We start from the raw sequence: 26,586 nt of genomic DNA, 5'->3' as shown, positions 1-26,586 counted from the left end.
GAATATTTCTTATCTGAAATGCTTACAATCAGAAGTGTTTCAAATTTCAGATTATTTTGGGTTTGAGGATACTGACATACATACATACATACACATAATGAGCTATCTGGAAAAGCAGGGGTTGGGTAGGGGTGGCTCAAGTCTAAAATGAAATTCATTTGTGCTTCTTATATACCTTATACACATAAGCTCAAGATTACTTTATAAAATATTTTAGTGCGCCTGAGTTCTGACTGCAACCCATCACCATGAAGTCAGTTGTGAGATTTTTTCACTTGTGTCTTATCTGTGATAAAAAAAATTTAAGATCTTGAAATATTTCAGATTTCAGGATTAGGGATGCTCAAGCTGTACTGATTTTATAATGATATTTAAGAACTGCTTGAAGGGCCGGGGATTTAGCTCAGCGGTTCGGTGGCCTGCCTTGCAAGCGCAAGGACCCGAGTTCAATCCCTGGTAGCCCCCCCCCAAAAAAAAGAAAAATAAAAACTGCTTGAAAAAAGGGAAAACAAAACAAACAAAAACAACATGATTCCCTGACCACAGAGGGGAAGAAAACAAACAAACAAACAAACAAACAAAAACTTTGTTTGAGACAAGGTCTCACTAAATTGTTAAACTGCCAGGCTGGGCTGGAACTTGCAATCCTCTTGCATTAGTCTCCCATACTATGGAATTACATGTGTGTGCCACCAGATCCAGCTGAGAACAATCAATTTTTAAATTTTCCTAAAGCAAAGCTCAATGAGGATTCCAGTTAGAAATGAGCTTAATTATTACATTGCTTTCCTCTATTGTATCTCAAACTACAGAATAAAAATGGAAGAAGAAAACAAGAGGCTAAAGCAACCATAAGTACAGCATAATCTTACAGAATTAGGGTCTGGAACCCTTTTTCAGTACTTCTTTGCTGAAAAATTACAAATTTTCAGCCTGTAAGCATATATTTTGTACACAATGGAAAAAATGTAGATCTCCAGCTTATCTTTAAAAAAGCAAGGAAGGGATCTACCAAATCCATCCCTATACATCTGTGTATGGGAGGGACAAATGGAGACTGACCCCCCCCCCGGGGGGCACTGTACCACTAAGCTACATCCCTACTCCCAATCCTTTTTGAGAAAGGGTGTTGCTAAACTGCCAGGGCTGGTCTCAAGCTTGCAATCCCCCTGCCTCAGCCTCCCAAGGAGTTGAGATTATAGACATAACGCTGTGCCTGGCTCAAGTCCCCTTTTTATTTGTCTGTAATGAATGAAATTATAGCATACTCTCTAAAAGAAATACTACCCAAGAAAGTTATTTGCTCTACAGGAGGACAAGCAAGTATTTTAAAAGCTCTGCCAAGAGGCAAAATTAAATATATGGGTACTGTAATTATATAGCCATTTAAAAATATAAAAGCCGATGTCTCTTAGGCTATAACAAGATTTGCAAAGCCCAGTTCTAAAGAATCCTTTGCTTATTATGTTAAAAATTTAAATGTAATTAGTAGAGGCAGAGATTTAAAAACAACCTTCTCATCTGTACGCAATTACTAAAGCAAACTGCCAAGAAATAAATGGTAAGGAGGACAGAACAACTAATTCAGAAATCATAAGTTAGAGGCTCATAAAAACTAAGTTTTTAAGAGAGTGCTTGACAGGTTAGTGGTTATCCATAGGCAAAACAGCACTTATGCCAGTAACAGAGATGAGGTGTCACAAAAATGAGGTCAGCAGGTAGGTTCTAATGTGCTAAGTTTCCATCAGTAAGACAAATCCCTCAAAGCACCTCTACTGGCATTCTATTCTCAGCTCAGGTCCCAGTGCATTAAGATCGGCATACTTTTTCAAAGCAATGCCATAATCTAAATGTTTAGCATCTATTCCAATTCTTCCCAGTTACTACAAATTAGTGATGCCTTACTAAGTAGTATATTTTATTATTCAGCTTTTAAAGTTTACCTATCACTTTATAGATTCACCAAAAACAAAACGGGAAAATTTGAAGATTGGGAATATCAGAAAATTGGCTGAGTATTAGATGGTATTAAGGAATTAATTTTTTATTTCATTAAGTATGATAATAATAGCGTAGTAGATCTGAAAAAATCTTCAAGATGCATACTGAACTAAATACTGGGAAATGACATGATGAGATTTACTCTAAAACAATTCAGAAAAAAATAAAGAAAACAAGAAACAGATGAAACAAAATCATCAAAACACTGGTAACTGATGAAACTGCTAATGGGGTTCTCTGACGGAAAAGGACATATATTCCGAAACAACTCTATTTTTGTGTATGTTCAAATAAACATATCCTAGCAAAAAAAATAAGTTCCTAATTTTAAAATAGCTCCTGGATTAGCGGTTAATCACAAGCCTGATACAGCATAATCACCCCATGCAATAAACTCACACTGGTCAGATCTGGGATACTGACGTCATCCACATCAGAGACGATGCTTCCCCTACGACTGGTGCGACTGAAATAATCAGCGGCGGAAACCTTTCAGCCAGAAAAAATGAGATACTTTAACAGTTGAGAGAGAGGAAAGAAATAAGAACACTGGCCAAAAGGGGAAAAGCTGTTTGTTTTAATTTTGGTATAGGATAAAGGAATATGAAATGAAATAAGGAAACCTCCGCAATGAGAAAAGTGAAGTGGTTCATAAGAAAACTCGCAACTCCCTTAAATTCTTTTATTCATCTTAACTACAATTCTATGCTACAGAGATTATTTATTGCATAAGGGCGAGCAAATCACCCATGCTTAAGACCCCTGACATTCTTAATAGAGGCATTCCATTCCTATGGCAGTATCTATAAAAAGCTTCTACCACAGTTCATAAAATGTATAATTCATTATATGTACCTGTTGAACATAAGTATTTCCCTATAATGATGTGTGAATAATAAATTATCTGTAGGGTGTTTACTGCACCCTTTTTTCCATTTTCCTTAACTCACTCTTTTTCATATTCCCCAAGACCAAGAAATGTAGGACAAAATAATTAAAGAAAGGAACCACAATGGCTCCTTTTGGTTCCCCCTCGTCATCTAGTTCTTTTCCACTTTAAGCTCTGGCACTGGTCTAGAAAACTCTAGTTCCAGTTCTTTGAGCAGCTGGTGCCTACATTTCAGATGTCAGCTAAAAGTCAATTCTTCAGAGAAACCTTGGCTGACTACTCCGTTCAAAGAGTCACCTTCATACATACCCACCCTCCAATGTTCACTATCATAGCACCTGCTTATTCTCTTCACAGACCCTGGGATTTGCTTCTTTTTGTTCCTTTCTTTACGAATTTATTTTCTATCTCACTCGCTAGGATATAAGCTCCACAAAGAAATCTGTTGTGCTTTACCACTTTATTCCTGGCACTTAACACAGCTGCCACAAATATAATAGGTGCAATATAAACATTTAATTAATAAATTATTTTAGCTCACTCATCAGCTATTCCTTATCCCAGCTTACCATTTACTTTGCTTCAAAATACTTCTTGAGTAAAGGACTGCAGAAACCCACTCACAAAAACAAAACAGGCTTAATGTTATCAAGTTCTGCTAAGGGCTAACACAACCAAGCAATGATTTTTTAATTCACAATAATAGCAACAAAAACTGGATTCATACATTCTAATATTAGCACCTACTGACTCAAAATTTGAGTTTCCATGTAGTAATTCATTTAACCCATATGTTAAGCCTACCTACGAAGATATATCTCAACTGTAAATACAAATTGTCATTCACACAACTCATAGGTAGAAGTGGATGCAAGCCAAGCATCATTATTTTATAAAGTCCCTGCCCTTTCCACTCCACTGCTTTCCAAGGTACTCTGAGGTGTTACAGCTTGTTCTATTTCAGCTGTGAACCTGACCACAAATAAGTTGGCAAAAGGATAACAAATGTTTTAATGAGGCACATTTTGACACCAAATCTCACAAACATTTGGTGTTCTCTTCCTCTATGAAAACTTAAAAGTTTACAATTGTTCATGACATTAGTTTGTATTTTTCTTAAAAAGAATTATAGCCTCTTTAGGGTTTATTCTAGTTCCAAGCTGACACACAATTCTCAACAATGTAATTATAAAAATCAGTTCCTTAAATGTAACAAAACACTATCAACTCTCTACAATAAATTCTCAGCTTCATAAAATAACCTGGTGCTTCATTTCATTGAGCACCCACATCCTATATTTTCCAAATAAATCTTTCTCATGCCTCTTTAAAAAAAAAAAAAGAATAACCTGAAATTCTATCATTTGTATTTTAATAGAACTATTTCTCTATACAATTATTTAGTTGAATATCTGAAAGTAGAATTTTCTAATTTTTCTTTCAGTAACTTGTTAAAAAAAGTTCATAGGTCTCAGATGAACAATCTGGTTAAACTTAAATACAACAATAAACAAATAAGGCTGCTGGGCGTGGTGGTGCATGCCTGTAATCCCAGCACTCGAGAGGCTGAGGCACAAGGATCTCTGTGAGTTCAAGACCAACCTGGGCTACACAGTGAGTTCCAGTTCAGTCTCAACTACATAGTGAGACCCTGTCTCAAAAAGCAAAAAAAAAAAAAAGGTATATAATTTTTAATTCATAGTTATGAGTTTTATTTGTGATAGAAGCACATTTTTGCTTGAGAAATTGGTTTTTGGTGAACTGTATATATACATACATGCACATAAAATAACAACAAAGAAACTAGGCATGGTAACACGTGCTTGTAATTCCAGCACTCAAGAGGCTGAGGCAGGAGGACTGCCACGAATTTGAGGCTAGCCTGGACTACACCGCAAGAACCGTCTCAAAAACACCAAAAGAAGAAAAAACAGTTGACAAAGAATAAAAAGTGGAGACCTCAATAAATGACTTTAGACATACATGATGTGAGAGCAAGTATTCTCAAAAACATGATATAAGGCAAATTATTCACATAAGTAAATGGAAGAAAAATGCTCATTTAGTCAAATATAAATTTTACTTTATTCTACATGATCACACACTGTGATCCCTTAAAAAAATCATCATATTTGCATACAAACCATGCTCACCACACTCTCCCTTCGCCCATGACTGGCATGATCAGAAGAAACAATGCTCACGTTGTCATCGCTGATAAACTATAGATATTAAATGCAGATAATGAAAAAGATTCAACTTCACTACAGTCTTAATTTTAAGCACAGACGGAAGGTTTTAAGAAACATGCACACACTCTACAAGCATTATAATTTATGTAATCTAGTGTATGCCATTAAGCAGAAAAACCGTTACAAGGCAAAATAATGAGCTAACCTTAAAAAAGGTATTTCCAAAAAGAACACAAAAAAAGTAAAATCTTCTTTAAATTAAACAAAGTACGAAGCCTGACTAAATTAGTCAAAACTAGGGATTATCATGACTTTTCAGACTGCAGCCCTTATGGGATCCTATCATGGGTCAATAAATACACTTAATGTTTTAGTTTGGGAGAGAAAAAAAAAAGAGTATTTTAAAATGAAATAATACATATTAAAGACAGAATTTCCTACCAGCAAGGATACTGAGTGATGATTCTTATTTCCCTTTATTAATCCCTATACAACTACTTGGAGATGTTTCTAGTGTCACCCTACATGGTAAGGCTTCTTCCTGCTTTACCAACAGAAGGTTCACCCATCAGTATGTATGGTTTAACCTCCATTCCGACATCACTAAGAAACCATTCTGGCATCACTAAGATAGTAACTCTGAATCTAAGTTGCAAATGAATAGGACCTAGGTCGCTCACAAGATATGGTCCTATACTTGATTGAAAATATATTATCAAATTTTGTTTGCAAGGGGCCACACTGCATCTGAGACTTTAAAAATTATACCAAGCCCAAAAATTGCGAAGCAGAATTTTATTATAGAGTAAGTCAAAAGTTAATTTCTTCCTTGTGTGTGTGTAAAAAAGCCTTTATGTCTTTAAACATTCCTGTGAAATTTTTCATTAAAGAGTGGCATTTTTTAAATTGCCACTTGGAAATTGCAGAACTGAACCAATCATAAATGTAAAAGAAAGCCAATATAACTCATCTATTCCACTCTACAAAGTAATCTCTGATGATCATGAAGAAACTATTTAATAATTCTGGCATTATTAAAGATAAGGTAGGGTCAGGGATTTAGCTCAGTGATGCTGCCGCCTGCCTCACAAGTACAAGGACCTGAGCTCCATCCCCAATACCACAAAAGTAAATAAATAAAGATAAGGTAGTTTTTAAACTCATCATTTGCCATTGGGAATGCAATGGCAATTAGTACTGGTTGTTTTGGGGTTGTCAATATGGTAATATATATCATAATTAAAATGTATGTTATTTGAGCCCATCACTTCATTATATGCAATTTACAATTCTACTCATGCAATACACAAAATATACTTGGATTAGAATGTTCATCACAGCCAGGTATGGTGGCGCACATCTGTAACCTCAATATTCAGGAGTCTAAGGCAGGAGGACTGCTGTGAGTTCTAAGCCATCCTGAACTACACAGTGAGTTAAAAAACAGACTAAACTACATAGTGAGACCCTATCTCAAAAAAGTACAAACGAAAACAACAAAAAAAAGAAGGTTCATCACACAATTACCTATAGTAGCAAATATTTGACAACCTAAATGAACATGGTTTTCAAAACACATACTGATGCACTTATGGAGTAATATATTGCCATTATAAAGATTGTGCTGATATGAAACTACCTCTAGAAGAATTCAATGGAAAAAAGTAAGGGACATGGATTGTTAAAAAAATTTTAATGGGACAAGATAATTCTGTATGAACAGATACAGAAAGACACCTTTTTTTTTTTTTTTTTTAAAGAAAACACTGGGAAGCAATATTTATGTTAAAAAAAAAAGCAGTCATATACACATAAAATATTTCTGAAAGGAACCAGAGGTTCCATCTGAGGACTGGTCTACAGGCTTTTATTTTGGGTTTTCCTTAACTAATGCTATTTTTATAAACTGAAAAATAAACTTTAATACTCTAGAAAGATTAGGTAATTAGAACTGTCATTCTTTTGTTTTCTATACAATTTTTAAAACCTGGCTTGCTTTATTTCTTCTACTCCATGACAAAAGTGTTGGTAAGCAAATTAAATGGCTCAATGTAGGAAGACACAAAGGAAAAGCAGGGTAGCCAATGCAATAGTGAATTATATACTGCTAAAAACACAAGTTTCACAGAAACAACAACTAAATAAAAAAAAACTTGAAAGTTTTCTAGTTATGATGTTTCCAGACTTAAGAAATTATGTGCTGTGTCACATTCATACAGAAATTATTAATTAATTAGTACTGCACTTGATTTTGTGTACTGAGGGAATAACACAATCCATGCACAAGAGTGAAACACGGCACATCCTCAATATTCTAACCAGTACATACAGATTAATGACACACAAAAAGTTTTTATAGCATGCAAAGACACTAGACAGCTCACCACAGGACTGCTTCGGGCTGAACTTGTTCTCGATGAGTAACAACTGTATTCAGATGGCTATAAAGTTTCAAAGAAGAAAAGCTTTACAACAATGAGAAATTCCTTTTTCTTCAGGGAATACATTAGTGACCACAGACTGAATTCCCAGAGTGAATGTAACTGTAATTCTCTAGTCTGGAACTCAACCCTACTCCAACCCTCAGGACCCATCAGTCCTCTGAGAGGAGGTAACAGGGACGTCCTCAGAAGAGTTGTTCGGACTTCTTCAGGAGAAACTAATGCACAACAAAAGAGGTTTCTCCACTTACTCCCCTCATACTTAAGCCATAATTTCGAGGAAGCCCTTTCTCAAAGTTTAAACAAGAGTCACAAGTGGCTAGTTCAGTGAATAAAGCACATCTTGTAGTTACAATTCAGATTAAATAACTTTTTCTTTCTATGTAATCTGTACCTTCCTACATCATTCCCCTCCTCACAACTTCTCTGTATAGACTTACAGTTCGGGAACCATAAGCATTATATAATCCACCACTGTATAATGATACCTAAAGAACAAAAGAAATGCCATTTATCTACTTATCATCAACATTGTTTTGAAAATAACTTTCTCTTTTGCAGTACTCAGCTCCAAAAGTTTTGAAGAATGAAGGGAAGACTGAAGGTAGTAAATTGCTCAAGTCAGTCTCATAACATCAAACTTCACATTTCATACAATAGCACCACTGGTTAAAATATTTTCTTTCATCATTATGTTACAAAATTAAGAGAACTAAGATATATTAATTTATTCTCTAAAAAAGAGAAAACATAGCAGAAAAGGAAAATGGGGTCAGAGAACATTCTGCCCATTGCTGTAATAAAATTAAGTCATAAAATCTCAAGAGACCCAGTCTACCAGTACAGGTCACAATACAACAGCTCAAAAGCAACCAAATAACAACTTGCACATTACACAAAGCTACTGCTTTAGCTTTCTAGCCTGCTTGCTTTATTAGAATACAGATTCGCATGGTCAAGGTCACAGCTGTCCTAAAGAAAAATAGGACATCCTTTCCATGGGCAGCCATTTCACAAAAGTGTATGTGGTAGGACCCATGCAAATCTACCTCCTTTGCAGGCAAGTGGCTAATGAACAGTCAGCAGTATCTACCTCTATGAAGGGAAGACCCCCCTATACTTATATCCCAAAGTTTTATATTCTAAGCACAGATAGCACATTCCGCAATATACATGGCACTAAAGCCTTGTGTCCTTGACTATTTTGGAGGAAAGCTTTTAAGACACATAGCACCGTGATTGTGTACCCATAGCAGTACACACAGAAGAAGAAAACACAAACCAGACTAGTACTTCTCAGCAGACCAAAATTTGCAGTAGGAGAAACCTATGAAAAAAAATACATTATTAAACCTCAAGAAAAGTAACTTGTAGTTCTAAAGGCAACACTTTCTTCAGAAAGTACTAACCCTGTTGCTCTTAGATGGTGTCAAATGGTCACTGTAGAAGGAAGAAGACTGCTAAGAAAGACAAAGCAAAATAAATAAGCAAAAATGAATTGGTCTCAGCATGCTACAGCAAGAAGCTTATAGTTTTATATTCTATAATTCATTAGCAATTCCTGCTTACTTCAGTACTTTAGAAACACATGCAATAAGAAACTTATTAGAAACTTTTAAAAAATACCAACTATAACATAAGATCCTAATGAGATAATTGACCATGTGAAATAGGAAGAAAAGCGCTAAAGGTGTAGGGAAAGTGGGAAGGGTAGGGGAAAGGTAATGAGGGAAAAGAAAAAAATATGACAAAATGAAAAATGGAAATAAAGTGTTTGTAAATGGGGAGTGAAGGGGGGATGAAGGGAGGGCAGGGACAAAGGGAAAAAATGAGAACCAAGACCTGTCATGTAAAGGTACAAGATCCCAATGATGAATGTAACCGTACTGTATACCTAAAATGTACCAATAAACTCAATGAGAAAAAAAAAATCAACTATAAGGGATAAGAAAGAAAATCATTAAATTAAAATTGACTATAAAAAATTAAATTTAAAATTGTCTATAAATAAATGTGTTTAAGTCCTATGGGTCTCTGAACATTATTAGGATATGTGATGGGAACCTACGAAAACATTAAGAAAAAGAGGGCCATAACACCGAGAATGTGGCAAATGGCAACCACATCCCAGATCAGATATTCTTGATATTTTCACTGACTTCATGACAAATTTCTAATGGGTTTAGATTGGGTACTAGAGAACAGAGAAGTTAGCTCTGAATTACAGCCAGAAATATTCTTTTCCAAACAATTTAGAAAAGTGTTATGTCAAAACATGCCACGGACAGATTGCTTTAGTCTAATTGAATAAACTGTACCAGTCACCACAAATCCATGTACTGAAAGGGCATGGCTTTTAATTTTTTTTAAATTTTTATTAGTACATATTTGCAGCACACAATGATTATGTAAACTCATTGTGGGGGTTTTTAATTTGCCTTCCTCACTCTTCCCTTCCCACCTCTTCATCTCTTGGTCACCTAAAGTATTTTTTTTTAACAGTATGTTTTTTAAAGGATTAAAATATCTTTTTTCCTGATGTCACCTGAGGATATAATTTTCAAGTCTTTTTTTTTTTTTTTTTTTTTTTTTTTTAAGACAGGGTCTCACTATGTAGTTGAGGCTGACCTGGAACTCACTATGTAGCCCAGGTTGGTCTTGAACTCACAGTGATCCTCCTGCCTCAGCCTCCCAAGTGCTGGGATTATAGGTGTGCGCCACCACACCTGGCATTTTCATGTCTTTTTAAGTAAACCCAATCAGACATGGAAAATAATGGTACTGAAATTACATGTGCAGGTTTAACAAGTTGACCACCACTGCAACAATCACTCCACAAATTCCGAGGTTTGAACCTAGGGCCTCACACATGCTAGTCAAGTGCTCTATCATGGAGCTATACTCCCAGCCCTGAATTATTTTAAATGACTGTGTCTCATACAGTGAATGTATGCTTTAAATGTATGATATGCCAAATCTTTAAAAACAAGAGTTTAACATTAAACAAATACATTTTTCTCATCTGGTATAGTTTATATTTTCATGTGTAAACTTTTAAAGAAGTGCACCCATCTTATGAAATGTACTTGTGCCTACTGCCTCAATAGTTTAACTGAAGGCATACTCAACATGGACTATATGAATTCAATTACCAAAAACTGGTATGTACACAGTCATTTGTCTATTAGTTACAACTAAAATGGGGGATTAGAAATGTGTTAAAAGTGGATAAAACACATGAAGCCAAAAAACTTTAGACAGACCCGAATGCAGTATGCAGATGTAGGTTTGCTATGTCTAAGACTGCTATAGTTCCTCTTATCAAAGTAGAGGCCACTCTGCAAAAAGCAAAATTAAACATATTTTCCTAGGTCAAATGTTGCTGACTTAACAAAACAGACAAAATCTAAACATATAAAGGTAAAATCTGATATTGCCCAATTTCCTTGACCAAAACAATTTCTTCTAAAGCATTAGAAGTAAGATTATAGTAAGAAATTATAGTAAGATTATAGTAAGAAAAAGTCAATGTAATAATTATTTCAAATCTCTTAAAATAAGTATTAAAATTTAAATATTTTCAAACAAGTAATTACTAACATTTTATTATTTTGAAAGCAAGACAGGAAACTGTTAGACAAAAAGAAATGGAAATAACCATGTCATACTTAAGAATGTCCCTGAAAAATCTAGGGCAGCTGAATAATTACCATTTTATAGTCCATCTGGCAAAACTACAAAAGTTACGATTTATTTGATTCCCAACTTCTCCTATTCCCATTATTTGTGAAAATAAACTACAAGAGGGGGGAACTAAGGAGAAAGAGGGGCAGGAGGTCTAAATCATCTATAGCAGGCTCATTTCCAATATCCAATACAAAAATAACACTTGTATATAATGTGATTGCTTGAAACAGTGAAATTATCTATAAAATTTCCTTTCCAACTTCTCTAGCCATCATTTTCTTTTACCCAGTGTTAAGTAAATGTATGCAATCTTAAAAGTCTTCTTTCTTTACTACTGACCTTGCAATCCAGGATATTACCACCATCCTGCCTCTACAACTCCTAGCCCTGCCTTCCCAGGTTACTTCCCACTCATATCCTCAATGAGGCACCCTGATTCATCTCTGCCCATAGCTCTAATACAGAAACTGCCAAGGCCTCTGACTCATCTTCCTTCCATTACATTCTCCCTTCCCAGTCTCTTCTACCAGCCAACTCCTACCAAACCCCCACCCCAACACTCCCATGGGGATCTTGAACTAGAAGGGAGCTTGAGGCTATACTTCTTTTGCAAGTGATAGGGCTGTATGGCAGGAGAGAAGTGTTCCTAGTGACCAAAGAAAGTATTCTATAGACATTTTTCTCCTACATAAATGTTTAGCAAGGTGATTAGAATGGAGAGCATATTAATTACTTACATTTTAGGTTAGAGAGTTTTCTGTAAGCTAGTATGAGAACTGCCATTACATACTTCACTAGTTTCTACAAGAAAATGTATTTCAGCTCCCAAAGCACACATTTTGAGAATGAAAGCCACTTAAGACTGGTATGGCCCATAATACCGAACTAAATAAATCAGTTTCCAAAATGAGAATGAATCTTCACTAAATCCATTGAGATATATTCCAAAGGATAGTTCATAAATATCTCCTTAATGAGCTTCTTGTGAATAACTTACTAACCTAATGCTACCCCTTAGAATTAGGATTTGTTAATCTATCATTAAATCTTACAAATAAAAACAAAACTACTTTCAATAAGATTTTACCATATCATGTTTCAGCACTTTATAAAGTCTCAATATTGTCTTAGGAGCATATAAAAACAGTCATAACTCTCACATTACCTAAAGTAATTAGTAAATTATGAAATGACACACAGCAAAACTAACCAGTGGGTCTTTATGAGAACCAGAAGATCTCTTCTTCATTCCGTAAGACTGACTATGAGAATGATTCTGGAAGTAAGTATTTTAAGTTAACTTTAATAAAAACATAGTGAACTTTTTAAAATAATAAAATTCATCTAGAGATAATGTACACAAAAGTCAGTATAAGATATAGAGCAGTCTATTTTCCAGCTGTTAATAAAGGATTCATTGCACTTGAATGGCTAAGATATGTGGGCTCTCTAAATTTCCTCCTTCCTTCCCTTATGCCCAGCACCTGGCTTAGTGTCTACCCAGGTAAAGAAAACCTGATTAGGATTTAGTGTCAGGGAGAATGTGGAGACCAACACTTCACACCTGAGTCCCTCTAGCTTCTTTATTAACTATAGGTAACAAGAAAGTCCCCTTCTTCTGTTATCTTCTTACTTAAAAGCCAAAAGCAATCCTTTGGATTAACAAAAACAAGATTGAGGACAAAGAATAAAACACTTTGCTCCCCAAGACAGTACTATTGGAAGGCAAAGAAAAATGCCATAAATTAAAAATAAAAGGGGATTATTTTCACAGTCCTTGAGACGTAACTTTGAAGCCTTTGTGATTTACTAGATGATTCTTTCCAAAGTATTTAAACAGAAAAATCAAAAGTGCATCCAGGGAAACATGACAAATTCATGAGTTTTCCTCCTAAAAAATCACATTCTGTATAATCTACTGATTATCTGAGATTTCCATAAAGGAAATATTCCTAAAAGTCTAACTTTGTGAGCAACCAAAATATGTGTGATTAAAGAAACAGTTTACAAACTTACTTTAAAAAGACAGTAGATTACAATCACCAAAAGAAAACAAACAGCATGTGACAGAATCTTAATGAACACAAACATGTCAGCAATGAGTGTGCCAGAACATATTGAGGTTATTATAGTGTATTTTTACACATTGTATAGGTAAGAAAATCAGAGTTGGATAAAATTAACAAATACGGACCTTAAGATTTTTTTATTGATGAAAAATAGATAAGATATGAATATATATAAAACATTGTCACTGTGCAAATTAAAAACAATGTTTTGAAGGTTTAAAGCAAAGTTCTTTAAGAAAAGAGAGATCAATGTCTCCGCATAACATGAAAGCCTTTAAAGATCAAATTTTCATTTATCTTGATTTACAACAATCTATGCTAAATTTAAGGACATTTTATAAAATGTTAATCAAAAAGTTAAAGCATGATAATTTTTATGCATGTGACAAGCACAGAACTTTTTAAATCAAATCAAATCAATCTTTCCAAGAAATAAAATTATAATCAGGCAAAGCTATTTTCCATTTTAAAAATTCTTTTTTTAAGACATAAAAGGAGGAGGAACCTAAGTTGGAAGCAAGCAGATGTTATTCTATAAAATCAGTCTTATCTTTTCTGAAATCAAAGGTCCCTCTACAGGAAAAAATAGGCATACATTAGTAAATGAAAATATTCAAGATTTTAGAAATTATTTATCCACAGCAATAATTTGAAAGAAAGCATCACTCTCTGATCAAAGAATTTTGCCAGTATATTCTATTTTAAGTACAACAGCATAAATGAACATTGTCAGATTGTTGATAATTGCTGATGCGGAAGAAAGCACTCACTCATCAGCTTTGCGATTATGGTATGCAAAGAACTTAAAGTACAAACCCTGTGAGTTCCAAGACTTCGAAGGGACAATGTATTCTCAACTTCCTTATAAAAGCAAAAACAAACATAGTAAAAGTTTGTGAATGACTAAATTAAGTTAATTAGTAAAAGTATCTGAGGTTATTACAAACCAGATAAGGACGATGATGACTGGACCGGTGGGAATACCTGGCCCTTTCTGAATCTTCCTGGGAAAGGAAAACGTAATATAAGTCAATCACTGCACAGACAGGTGTTTATGAGAACAATGGAGCAAAGAATAGTTTGTTAACAGCACAGCAACATCTTAGAGCAAGCAGGTTCAGATAACTTAGCTTCAAAAACTGAGCTTAGGGACACAGCATGCTTTGCTTGGAGAGAAAATAGAAATACCTTGGCACTGTTTTTATTTATCAGGTGTACGAATGTCTGACAACTTCTAGGTTGTTATGTATATATGACCAAGAAAGCACAAAATACTAAGATAAAAATAGGCAAGTATAATTAACTAATAGATGTTAAGTTCAACATTAGAGGTAATGTCTTCCCCGTTGGGGAATGTTGGTTTATGCAAGGGAGGAAGAAATGTTTATCAGAGATACATTTTAAAGAGATTGTACATGGCTTTAAAAACACTTGGGAGTTAAAAAAAAAAAAAAACAAACACTTGGGGTTATAATTCTCGGTACTTAGGAGGCTGGGGTAAAAAGATCCCTTGAATTCAAGACCAGCTTGGGCTACCCAGTGAGTTCAAGACCAGTCTAAACTACATACCGAGACCCTCTCTCAAAACAATGATGATGATGATGATGATGATGATTTTATACTAACTGGAAATAGGGTTTTTTTTTTTCCTTTCACTACTCCAGGTGGAAAAGAACTGAAACAGACCCTAATTGTGTGCTGTTAATATAACTACTTATACTTAAACGAAAGTATATAAATATCTTAGTAAAGCTGTCAAGGGTTCCCTTAAGTTTGTAGAAGATTGAGCACACTTAACAGCTAAATTATTTGCAATTCTAACCTTTTCCACATTCGACTATCAGCAATGAAGCATTAAAAACTGAATCATGTGGAATCACATGATTAGTCCCTAGAACATAATCATCTGCAACCATAAGGAATTTCTGATCTTTCAGAATTGCAAAGTCCAAAGCAGTAAAATCATTTAAATTGACTAAAAATCTACACTTCTGAGTTCACGCTATTAACATCTATGCTATCTTTTCCAAAATGAATCAATATTGCAACACTCCATGGCATTCCAGCCATGACTGTTACACAGATAAAACAAATGGATGGGGCTATATCTGACCATTTCAAAACAGAAACAGTAAATCAACCAAAACATCAGTTTTATGGCTTGATTTTGTTAGGATCTTTGAGTATATTTTTTTAAATTCCTGGTTAAGATCTACTGAATACACTGCCACATTTGATCAAACTTGTATTAAAGTCTGTTTTCAACCACCATTATGATGAAATGATTCTATCAGGTGTTCTAACCAAGCATTATTTCTTCCTGTTCTTTATTCAGTGATGCCACAAAAGTTTAGGGGGTAGGTGTTAGCCCAACATACAGTTTAAGTGGTAATCAGTTCTGACTAGATAGCCTGGTGAGTTTTAAAAGCACTGTCTTATAGAGGTGAGTTAATTTTATATTCCCCATATCCTGTGGTGATACTCAAGGCTTGATACCCAATCTTCCATTTATGCTACCCTGTCTTTCCATTCCAAGAGCATTTCTTAATTTAAAAAAATCCATCTAAGGAACACATCTCAAAGATATGGCAGACAGATGAATTCATATTTATTTTCTAGTATGTCTATGATTTTAAAAATTCTAAAATAAAACACCTTATTAAGAACTGAACTGATATACCTCTATACTTCAACAGGTTTTCTTTTTAGTTCCATTTGAAATTTGGCCTAGAAGTCTTCAGAAGATTACAAAATAAAATGTAAATCTCACATAAAGCAGTTAATTTGAACACAAATATAACTATACTTTCAATAAGCACTGTCCAATAGCATTTTTTTTGTAATAATGGAAATGTTCTAATCTGTGTCCTCCAATGTGGATAGCCCCAGAGCCACATGGGGCTTCTGGGTACTTCAAATGCTGGAAGTGAAACTGAAACATGAAATTTTAAATTGTATTTCACTTTATAGTCTAAATTTAATTACTCATACATGGCTAATTGCTACCAGATGAGACAGTACTTCTCTAAACCTATCTGAAAAGTGTTCAGGTGAAACAGGCAAACTCAAAACAAACTTCTATTATACCAAAAACATTCAAAACATGTATTCTACTAAGAGTCTAACGAGTAGCACCACTTTTATATAGAAAAGTGAAACACTTTGGATAGTTTTAATGACTCCTCCTACCTTGAATACTTTTCACATAGTGGCATATGTGAAATAAACAGAGGGAAATCCTTGTAAAAGGACTCCATTAACATTTTACAATTATTTTGTAAGAGCTATAAGGGTTCTAATCCCATCTGTTCATTTCATAAAAAAGAAAGGTATAGCAGAAGATCTACAAGGTCAGGGCTGGGGATGTAGTTCAGTGGCACCACACCTGCCTGGCAAGCACAAGGTCCTGAGTTCAATTTGTACCAAAAACAACAACAACAAAACCAGTAAGAATCTACACAGTCACAAAGATGGACCATCTTGATAGTTAATTTGCATTTTAAGATCCTACCAAAACTGCCCTCCTTCCAACTAGTATTTCCAATCAGTACTCTCACTGCTTAAAATGCACATATATCACAGAATTATTTTCCAAATTATTTATCTTTATGGCTGCTATGGCTTGTGTCTAGATGTCCGTTCAAAGCCTTATGAGCTCATAGGTGGGGCTTTTCAGAGGTGGCTGGACCTAGAGTGCATGATGCTGGAATTAAGGGTACATACTTACTAAATTAGTACACTGATTGATTTAGCATAGTTCTGGGTGTGGATAATAGGAAGGCCCACCTGGGTCTGAGTGCTAACCTCTCTAAGGGCATGTAACCTGCACAGAATATAAGGGACATAAAGAGGGCTGCCGTTGTCACCTGTTGCTTCACTACTTCACTGCTTTCTGCATTCTGCCTGCCATGAACTGTTTCTCCTCTGGATGCCCCTCTGTCGTGCCACATTGCCTTAGAGCCAGCCAACTATGAACTGAAACCTCTACAAACTGTGAGCTACGATAACCTTTCTCCCTTAAGGGTTGGGTATTTTGTCTCAGCAACAATAAAAGTAACTAAGACAATGGCCTTGAACACAGAAATCAAATATTAAGGCTTTTAATAAATGCTTATTTTTTTCTTTAAAGTTTTCTGGTCTGTCCTAAGACCTAGGCAATAAATTTTAGGCAATCTAATTTTATAATTATAATGTAAAATTAAATATTTCTATAAAAACTTTGCAAGTAAATGTAATTTATTTCATACAGAATAATTTTAATGTACCAGCAATAATACTAACCCAGTTACATACAGAAGACATATTAAATTAAATTAATTAGGCTAGCTTTTAGTTACAAGTGCTAGTCTACTCCAAAATAAAAACATGCATGAGGAGTCACTTAAGTTACCATATGACTTTTTTTCTTTTCTAAAATGGTATCAAAATAAGAATAGTGATTAAGTTTTAAACTCAAGTCATGATAGTCATAAACATTTTAATTATAGCTACACCTTAAAATGCTAGCTCAGAAAGGATTTCTTATAAAATCTGTTCATTTCGCAGCAATTATACAGTAGTTACTAACATTCAGAAATCACAGACTTGAAACTCTAATATAAATTCCTGTGAACGTTTCCTATAAAAATACAATACATTCAAAAATTTGCATGAGATTTTCAAGCTTCATAATCTATACCCCAAGTTTAGTTATGTACCAAGTTAAGAACTCCTGCAAAAAGACAATTGGTGAGCTTACCAACCTTGAAAAAAATTGTTAAATTTGAACTTATAATAACTAACATTCTACAGTAGTTTACAACTTACTATTGTAGCTAACAAATTTGAGAGTGGTGGCAAAGGACTTGAAAAGGAGCTGAGAGAGAATACTAAAAGTAATTTTCAGATGGCATAGAAGAATAACGAGTCATGTCTCAATGAAGACCCTGTGAATTTAGTTTTTTAACAGAGGGGAAGGGAGAAAAGGAAGGAGGAATTTGAGAGAGAAAAGAACAAACCCATAGAAAGAAAAAACATTCATTTACTCAATCTTTCCTGACCAGGGGCATTCATGTGATGAAAGCAAGGCTACTTACCACAAAAGACAATGACTATGTGAGATAATGAAAAGATGGAAATAAAATGTTTGCAGATGGGGAGGGGAGGAGGGGACGAAGGGAAGGCAGGGACAAGGGGAAAAAATGAGAACCAAGGCCTGTCATGTAGAGGTACAAGATCCCAACAATGAATGTAACTGTACTGTATCCCAAACTCAAAGCTGAAAAAAAAAAAAAAAAAGAATACAATGACTGGGCTCTGAGTACACATTTGGTCCATTACAGACAGAATACATACTCTCTGACCCTGAGGTTCACAAAGACCAAACACTCTTTAAGACTTTGCAAACTATTAGTCAATGTTTTACTTCAAGATTGCATTATTTCAACAAGTTATCACAACATGCAGGACAGGCAATCCTGGCCTACCAGCCACTTGTGAATCTGTCCCCATTTCCGGTCAAAGGAATGATGAGAGTGCTACAAATGCAAAAGTTTCACAAACTGAATAGTTTTCAACATACTGTATTCTCCAAAAATTCTTAAATCAATTACATATACTTTCTCCAAAGAACAATGACAGTTGACTCAGACATTCAAAACATAGGAAATTACTAGGCTAATAATAAATTACTAGATTCAATAATAAAAACATACATGAGGGCCGAGGATTTGGCTCAGTGGTTCCACCACCTGCCTTGCAAGTAAGTGCAAGGACCAGAGTTCAATCCCCAGTACCAAAAACAAACAAACAAATAAAACAACAACAACAAAAATACATGATTTTTTGCAGTGTAGAGAACCACAAATAGAACCTCTATTTAATACTTATCTATTTATTCCTTAGTATCATCTTAGGAGTATAAAAAACAATACATTGCAATATTTACATTTCCAGCCAAAAACTACAATCAGTATTAGTACTTAATACTACCGCACAGGTATTTCCCCCTTTATACTAATAATACAGTGTCAAAAATATTTTTATGGGAATTTTTAGGGTCCAATTAATGTAAGAAGAAAAGGGTACAAAGCAGCACTTCATTTTAGTTAGCCCAATTTCTATAGGTCTATTTAAAAAATATTTTTAGTTTTAAATTATTTTTCTTAGTACACGTTTACAGTATATGAATTCATTCCTTTTGGGAACTGGTACATGTACATAACACATTTTCATTCTTTTATCATCCCCTTCCTCTCCCCTCCCTTCCCTTTCCCTGTATCTATTGCTCTTCACTTTTGCAAAAGATCTCCCTATTTCCTATTATCTATATTTTATTTTGCTCTTTAATTACACTTTATTTCTCATAACAGAAACCATTTGCAATTTAAGCTTGTGCATCTAATTTATTTCACTTAGCATTATGGTCTCAAGGTGTATCCATTTTTCTACCAATTACTCAATTTTATCCTTCTTTATGGCACAGTAGTAGTCCAGTGTACATAAAAACCATGTTTTCTTGGGCTGGGGATTCAGCTCAGTGGTTCCGCTGCCTGCCTCGCAAATGCAAGGTCCCAAGTACGATCCTGGGTATCAAAAAAAATTTTTTTTTTCTTTCTCCATTCATCTGTTGATGAAAATATAGGCAGCTTCCAGATTTAGCTATCAGGAGTCGTGCTTCTAAAAACATTGGTATGCATGTACCACTGTGATAATACGATGTCTTTAACTCTTTAGGGAAGGTATCTAGAAGGGGAATAGCTGGGTCAAATGGAATTTCTACTTTTAGTTTTTTGAGGACTCTCCATGTTGATTTTCCTGAATACAAAAATCATATTAAAAATCTGGAAACTACTAAAAAAACACTAAGAAAACATAAAATCAACCATAACTCTACATACTCAAATCAAAATATTTGATGGCAATCACTTCTAGTAGTTTTTGATCTTACAGATGGATGGATAATGGTTTTTGCAACATAAAATTGGAGCCCCTAATGATTTTCTAATTTTGATTTTTTAAATATTTTCTTATATGAATATTTTCTTTCATTATTCAATGTTTCAAAATTATAAGATTAATTTCAGAGTTTCACTGGACAGGCATGGTAATTCAAATTACAGGACATGTAGATCTATACTAAATGTCATCTCTAAAGCTACAAACATAAAAAGAGCATTTACAAAACCATAATAATTAATAATACTATACACAGTAAAAGCTGTGTATGTTTGTTGTTTAAAACAAGTACTGCATTTACTTGTTGACATGAAATTGTATATTAAAATATATACACTAGGCTAGACTATCACAGTGTTTCAAATGGAACCAGATTCACAGCAGAATTATACTAGCCAAGTATTGATGGGGGGAGGGGTAAGAAATTCAGGTTATTCTCCTAAATTACCTCTTTTTGTTGTCTCTCCAGTTCTCTCATGCGTATATCTCTTGCTTCTGCCCGAGCAGCACGTTTTGCTGCCAGTCTTGCCTCTGCCTGAAAAGTAATATAAGACTCAACTGTAAAAAACAAAATCAACCTGTACACCAGATTTGAGGATAAAAAGCAAATAGGACATTACCTTCCAAAGGGGCTGAGGAGACAAGATATCTATCAACAAGCCCGACTGACCTTCTGTCAACCTCTACACATTTGCTTCTATCCCTAAATCTCTTTTTTTTCCTCATTGAGTTTATTGGTACATTTTAGGTATACAGTACAGTTACATTCATCATTGGGATCTGTACCTTTACATGACAGGTCTTGGTTCTCATTTTTTCCCCTTGTCCCTGCCCTCCCTTCACCTTCTCCTTCCCTCCCCATTTACAAACAATTTATTTCCATTTTTTTCATTTTCTCATATTTTTTTCTTTTCCCTCATTACTTTTCCCCTACTCTTCCCACTTTCCCTACACCTTTAGCCCTTTCTTACCCTAAATCTCTCTTCAAATATGAACATTACCCTTAACTGCTTGCCTTGATTACACATTTAACATAATTCACAGAGTTCATTACAGATCTTTCCAAACTTAATTCTTTTTCCAGCATTTTTTTTCTTTATCAATTTAGTCAAACTAGAAACTTCAAAACCAACTGCAGTTTTATTGAGGGTATTAGCAATATTCAGTATCCAAGTAACAGAACTGACAAACAGAATTCTCTACCACTGAGTATCTCAAACTCTTGCTTGCTACAGGATCTCCCTCCCTCAATTTCCATCTGTCTCACACCCACTTTCTCTCTTCCTCTCCTCTTCCCTACCTTCCTTTCCTTAAAACTGAGATATAATTTACATATCAAATTCGTTCCTTAAAAGTATAAAATCCAGTGATTGTTAGTATATTCACAACCATCACTACTAACTTAAGTTTAAAAAGAAACCCTCTATCTTTTAGTAGTTACCCCACATTATACCTTCCCCCAACTTCTGGCAACCACTGATGTACTTTACATGTCTAGGAATTTGCCTATTCTTGACAATTCATATACAGTAACTGGATTCATACAATAGGAATATTTTATCTCTTGCTTGGGCTACTACAACTGCCTCCAGATCCATCAACCTACCTACCTACATATTGTCTGATAATGTCACTGAGCGGTGTAAAATCCTCCATTGGCTTCCCATTACTTATGATTAAAGAACAGGTTTCTTGGAACAGCACCAAGAAAAGGAAGAGAGACAAAAATAGAAACAAGATTCCTCACAATCAGCTCCCCACCTTAAGCTCCCAGAACTTGCTCTAAATGAACTAGATGCATACCATCTTCTATGCCTGGCCTCTACCAAGTTCTGCTACAATCCTCTCTTCACAGACTATCTGTTTAGAGGATAAATTCAGACAAAATATCACAGTCTATGAATACTTCCCCCTTTCTCTCTTTCATCCAGTAATAGTATACACCAGTGATGGCAAACCTTTTAGAGCTTTCAATGATACAAACAGCCTGCTGTGGCACACACACCACAGTCATGCCACCACTGGTATACACCCATGCTTCTATTGTGGCTTTATTACATTATATAAAAGTTGCATGCTTCTGTCACTCCATAACTTTTATGCTACAGTGTTTGCTAAATAAGCAAATGAATTTTGGGCCATGAGCCAGAGTATCAAGGAAATGAGTTTATAAGGCATTAACTTGATATACCACAGGAAACTTAAATACTCTATCTTCTTTCTGGTTTCTATATTGTAGTGGTTTCTCCTCTGCCCTTGGCCACATCCTAACTCTGATTCAAATTATCCCCTATGATAACTATGATAGTTGCTTCTTTTCATTTTGTCCTATTTGTACCAAATAAGAACAGAATTGGCCAATGTTTAAAAGGGTCTACTCTGTGTAAGCTATTATGTTAGGTGCTAGAAATACAGAGTAAGATATGAAATCTCTGCCCTAAAGCAACTCACTGTCAAAGTTGAGGGAGACAAACACAAACATTTACAGGCAGGGAAGCACACAAAAGACAGAAATTACTTTTGCCTAACATGGTCACCACAGGCTTCTAAGAAGAGGAGACAGCTCAATAGTTAATTCCTATCTACCCTGACTTTGTCTATTTCCCAGTCTGCTTAACTGCCAGTCTGTTAGTAGCAAATCACCTATAAAATACATTGTAATCTAGATCTTAATACACAACCACAGACATGTCTAGAGCAACTGGTACTCTCACATGAATATTACACTGGTCTCTATTTTTTTAAAAAACCTATGCTTGGGCCAGGGATTTGGCTCAGTGGTTCTGCTGCCTGCCTCAGAAGCACAAGGGCCAGAATTCATTCCCTAGTACCGAAAAAAAACAAAAACAAAAACAAAACAAAAAAATGCTCTACTTCAAATTAGCTGCCTTCTTTATCCCTTAGACTACGATTAGATATCAGTTTCTTACTAGAATTTGTATTTTATAGGAAAACATTTCAAAGCTAAGCTATGCTTTAGTATACAGCAAATACATTTTCAGACTATAAAAGTAACAAAATTTTCAAATCTTTTAAAATTTAGAGCCATAGCAATGACAAAAGAGTTTTCATTTACATGTATATTAGCTTTGTACCTACAGTCTCTCTGAATTGAAAATGCCAGTATTAGCCTGGTGGGATGGTAAAGCTGCTGAGGCACAGGTATCACAAACTTGAGCCCCACCTGGGCAACCTAGCAACATCCTGTCTCAAACTAAAATATTTTCAAATATCTGGAGATGAGAAGGCCCTTCGTTTAATATGCATCCCCCCAAAAAAGCCAATTTCACACTTCTGGGATCTCTCTGTGGCCAATTCTGCACAATCTACACTAAAACAAGGCTTCTCTAACAAAACCTAAATTGAATCAATAGATCAATGAAATCTATTCTTTAATAAGACTTCTTTCACAACAAAAGAAAACAAAAACACGGGTTTCAGAGATACACAAACTACTTCTCTTTTTTAATGAGCCAAACTCAGATGTTAGCTCTACTAGATACAGTAGAAGAAAAGTTACTAAAATACAAGTTTTAAAATAGGGAATCAAGGACCAGCAATTTAACTCAGTGGTTCTGCCACCTGCCTCGCAAGCACAAGGACCCAAGTTCAATCCCCAGTACCAAAAAAATAATAAATAAAATAAAATAGGGAATCAGGATGTAAAACTATTATATCTTCCTCTTTCTATATATTGCTACCAGGTGCCTGAAGTAATTTCAACAGGAAGAGTAACAATGAGCTATGGCTGATTCTAACTCACTCTGCAGAAATTTGGAACCAGCAAGTTACTATGTAGCTACCACTGATGTTCTAAGATAGATTTTATCAAAAACAAGGCACACATCTCAGGAAGACTATGCTATCCCACTTGTTGCTAGTGTTGGTAAACTTGAAATTGGTTATCTCTAAGAAGAGGCAGTCCCGTGAACATGTACACACTAAATATAAAACAAGTTCACTGTTAGTCTTAACAAAATAAATTCCACTGAGCCATTCTATAGCCAGAAAAAATAAAGAAAATAGTTAAGGAAGTCAGAATTTACATTAAGTGGGTTACAACCCTACACAGTAGCTTTTCTGCCAATTTTGGTTAGAATAGTGACTATATGCTGAGCCAAGCACAAACATTTGGATTCAGAGGGTGGGAAATTACCCATAAAGATGGCCATATGAGTAGAACCCCACTGCTTGATTCTATGGATTACATTCTGCCAGTAACTCACCCAACTGACAAGCATTTCCATCTATTCCTCCGGGATATCTACAAAACTGATGGACTGGCATAATCGTCATGGCCCAAGTAGAAATTGCTAGGCTCAAGCCCAACATGGTAGTCACCTTTGTTCCAATCAATGTCATAACTGAAGTCTGTGTAAATGCACTATGAAACTTTGAGTGACTCTCCTACTAGAAAAGATGTCTTTCAAAACATGGTTAACATTGGTGTTGATGACAGCAAAACTTACTTCACTGCTCAGGTGATTATCCTGAACCATCCAGGCCAAATCAATGCCAGCTGTACTCCTAAAGTGAACTATCACATAGCACATAATTCTTTCAAGTTTGCTGAGCTAAAAGGAAAGAAAAATTATCATTCTAATAAGAAGCTAGAAGATGGCCCTCAATTTCTACAATGTGGTAATGCTGCCATCATTGATAGGGGTTACTGATAAGCCCATATGTGTTGAAAGCTGCTCTATCTTCCTTTGGGTCAATTTTGCTATTTATGATATGAGACAGACAGCTGCTGTCCGTGACATCGAAGCAGTGGACAAGAAGGATGTTGGACCTGGCAGTCATCAACTCTGCCCAGGAAGCTCAGAGCATGGAATGACTATTATCCCTACTACCTGTCACCCTAATTTTAAACAGTAGCAGTAGTAGTCTCAATTGGCCATTTAAGTTTAATAATAAAAGACTGGTTAATGCTAATAATGCATTGTAAAAACCTTCAGAAGTAAATGAGTCTATTCTATGGACTATTTGGCATTTTGCATGTAGAAGTTTTGTAAGTTTGGTGTTTTGTTTCGGATTTTTAGACAGCGTCTCACTATACATAGTTCAGCTTTGCCCTGAACTTGCTATGTGGCCCAGACTAGCAATCCTCTTGCCTAAGCCTCCCAAGTGCTAGGATAGGCATATGCCACCACGCCTGGCTCTGCTTTGTTTTTTGTTTGTTTTGTTTTGCATTGAGGTTGTTGTTGTTGGTTTCATTATTAAATCAATACTTTTTAATAGAAATAACTTGACAAAAAAATATCAAAAATTTAGACTCACTAAAATGATCAAATGAGAAAGAAAACATAAACATTTCACACCTATTATGATTGTAATAAAAAAGTTAGCCAAAGTTAACTACTGTTAGCCAAAGTGTGGAGAAATAAGAACATTGCTTATACACTGCTACTGGAAATTTAAAAGGTATAACTGCTTTAGAAAACATTTTAGCAGTTCCTCAGAAAGCTAAACACAGGTATCATATAAACCAGCCCTCAGCTGTAGGTATGTACCTAAGAGAAATGACAATATATATCCACATAAATGTTCACAGCAGCATTATCCTAATCATCAAAAAGAAGAAATACAGGGCTGAATGAAGTAGTTAGGTATTAGGGTGCTTGCCTAATATGTGCAGGACCCATAGTTCAATGCCCATTACCACCAAAAATTACAAAGTAGAAACGACTCAAATCATCAACTGAATGCATAAACAAAATGTAGAATATCCATAAAACATATTCTTCAGCAAAAAAAAGAACAAAACACTAACACAGGCTATAATATAGATAAACTCTGAAAATAGTATGCCAGCTATGAAAGACAACATGTTGCATGGCTGTGTCTATATGAAATGTCCAGAATAGAAAAATACAGAGACACAGAACTAGATTACTTGGTTGCCAGAGGCAGGGGACAGCAGAGATGAGGTGTGACTATTAATTAAGTAGGGAGTCCTGGCCACCATCGCTCCAGCACCAGGAAGGTAGCCGTGCAGGTGCCCCTGAACCCCCATAACTCCCCTGACCCACCACCCTGCATTCTCGGACCTCCTGATTGTGCCAGTCTTTGGACCCACTCTGCAGAGGCAGAGGTTGTCATAAAGGGTATTTTTCTGAGTTCCCAATTTTGAACATCTTTAAAGAAAGGGCGTGGGAAACCTGTAGTAGAACGGTGTAGAGTTCAACCGTTCAGATGGTTGGTGAACTTAATCTGGGCCTTGGAGCCCGAGGTCAGTCTGTGTCATGGGGTTCAGCCATCAGCTAACTGAGATCAGGGGTCTTGCGTCCTAGCTCTGTCTCAGCCATTAAATGGTAAATATACTATATAGAAAAGTTTGTTCACTGCAGACATGTTTTGGACTGCTTCTT

At 35.3% G+C, this 26,586-nt stretch overlaps 1 protein-coding gene across 23 annotated transcripts in view; it reads right to left on the bottom strand.

The window, feature by feature from the left end:
- Lrrfip2 (LRR binding FLII interacting protein 2) overlaps window positions 1-26,586 on the bottom strand; it is a 111,655-nt gene that overhangs the window by 34,982 nt on the left and 50,087 nt on the right. For 9 of the 23 annotated variants that reach the window (XM_019208260.2, XM_019208258.2, XM_019208266.2 and 6 more), the window contains 11 exons: window positions 20,664-20,750; window positions 14,227-14,283; window positions 14,096-14,140; window positions 12,421-12,486; window positions 10,787-10,861; window positions 8,933-8,983; window positions 8,806-8,850; window positions 7,964-8,011; window positions 7,467-7,523; window positions 5,035-5,112; window positions 2,401-2,490 (listed from right to left, as the gene is read on the bottom strand). In XM_019208260.2, coding sequence (XP_019063805.1) covers window positions 2,401-2,490; window positions 5,035-5,112; window positions 7,467-7,523; window positions 7,964-8,011; window positions 8,806-8,850; window positions 8,933-8,983; window positions 10,787-10,861; window positions 12,421-12,486; window positions 14,096-14,140; window positions 14,227-14,283; window positions 20,664-20,750 — 699 coding nt within the window. Of the gene's footprint in view, window positions 1-2,400; window positions 2,491-5,034; window positions 5,113-7,466; window positions 7,524-7,963; window positions 8,012-8,805; window positions 8,851-8,932; window positions 8,984-10,786; window positions 10,862-12,420; window positions 12,487-14,095; window positions 14,141-14,226; window positions 14,284-20,663; window positions 20,751-24,684; window positions 24,766-26,586 lie in introns of those variants that run through there. The other 14 variants (XM_033756977.1, XM_033756979.1, XM_010629685.3 and 11 more) reach the window with 7 other exon arrangements.

The sequence above is a fragment of the Fukomys damarensis genome, unplaced genomic scaffold, assembly GCF_012274545.1.
Source record: "Fukomys damarensis isolate Sample0158 unplaced genomic scaffold, DMR_v1.0_HiC HiC_scaffold_28, whole genome shotgun sequence".
Classification (NCBI taxonomy): domain Eukaryota; kingdom Metazoa; phylum Chordata; class Mammalia; order Rodentia; family Bathyergidae; genus Fukomys; species Fukomys damarensis.
The sequence above is the reverse complement of the archived record's forward strand: the minus strand, read 5'-3'. Positions and strand labels throughout refer to the sequence as shown.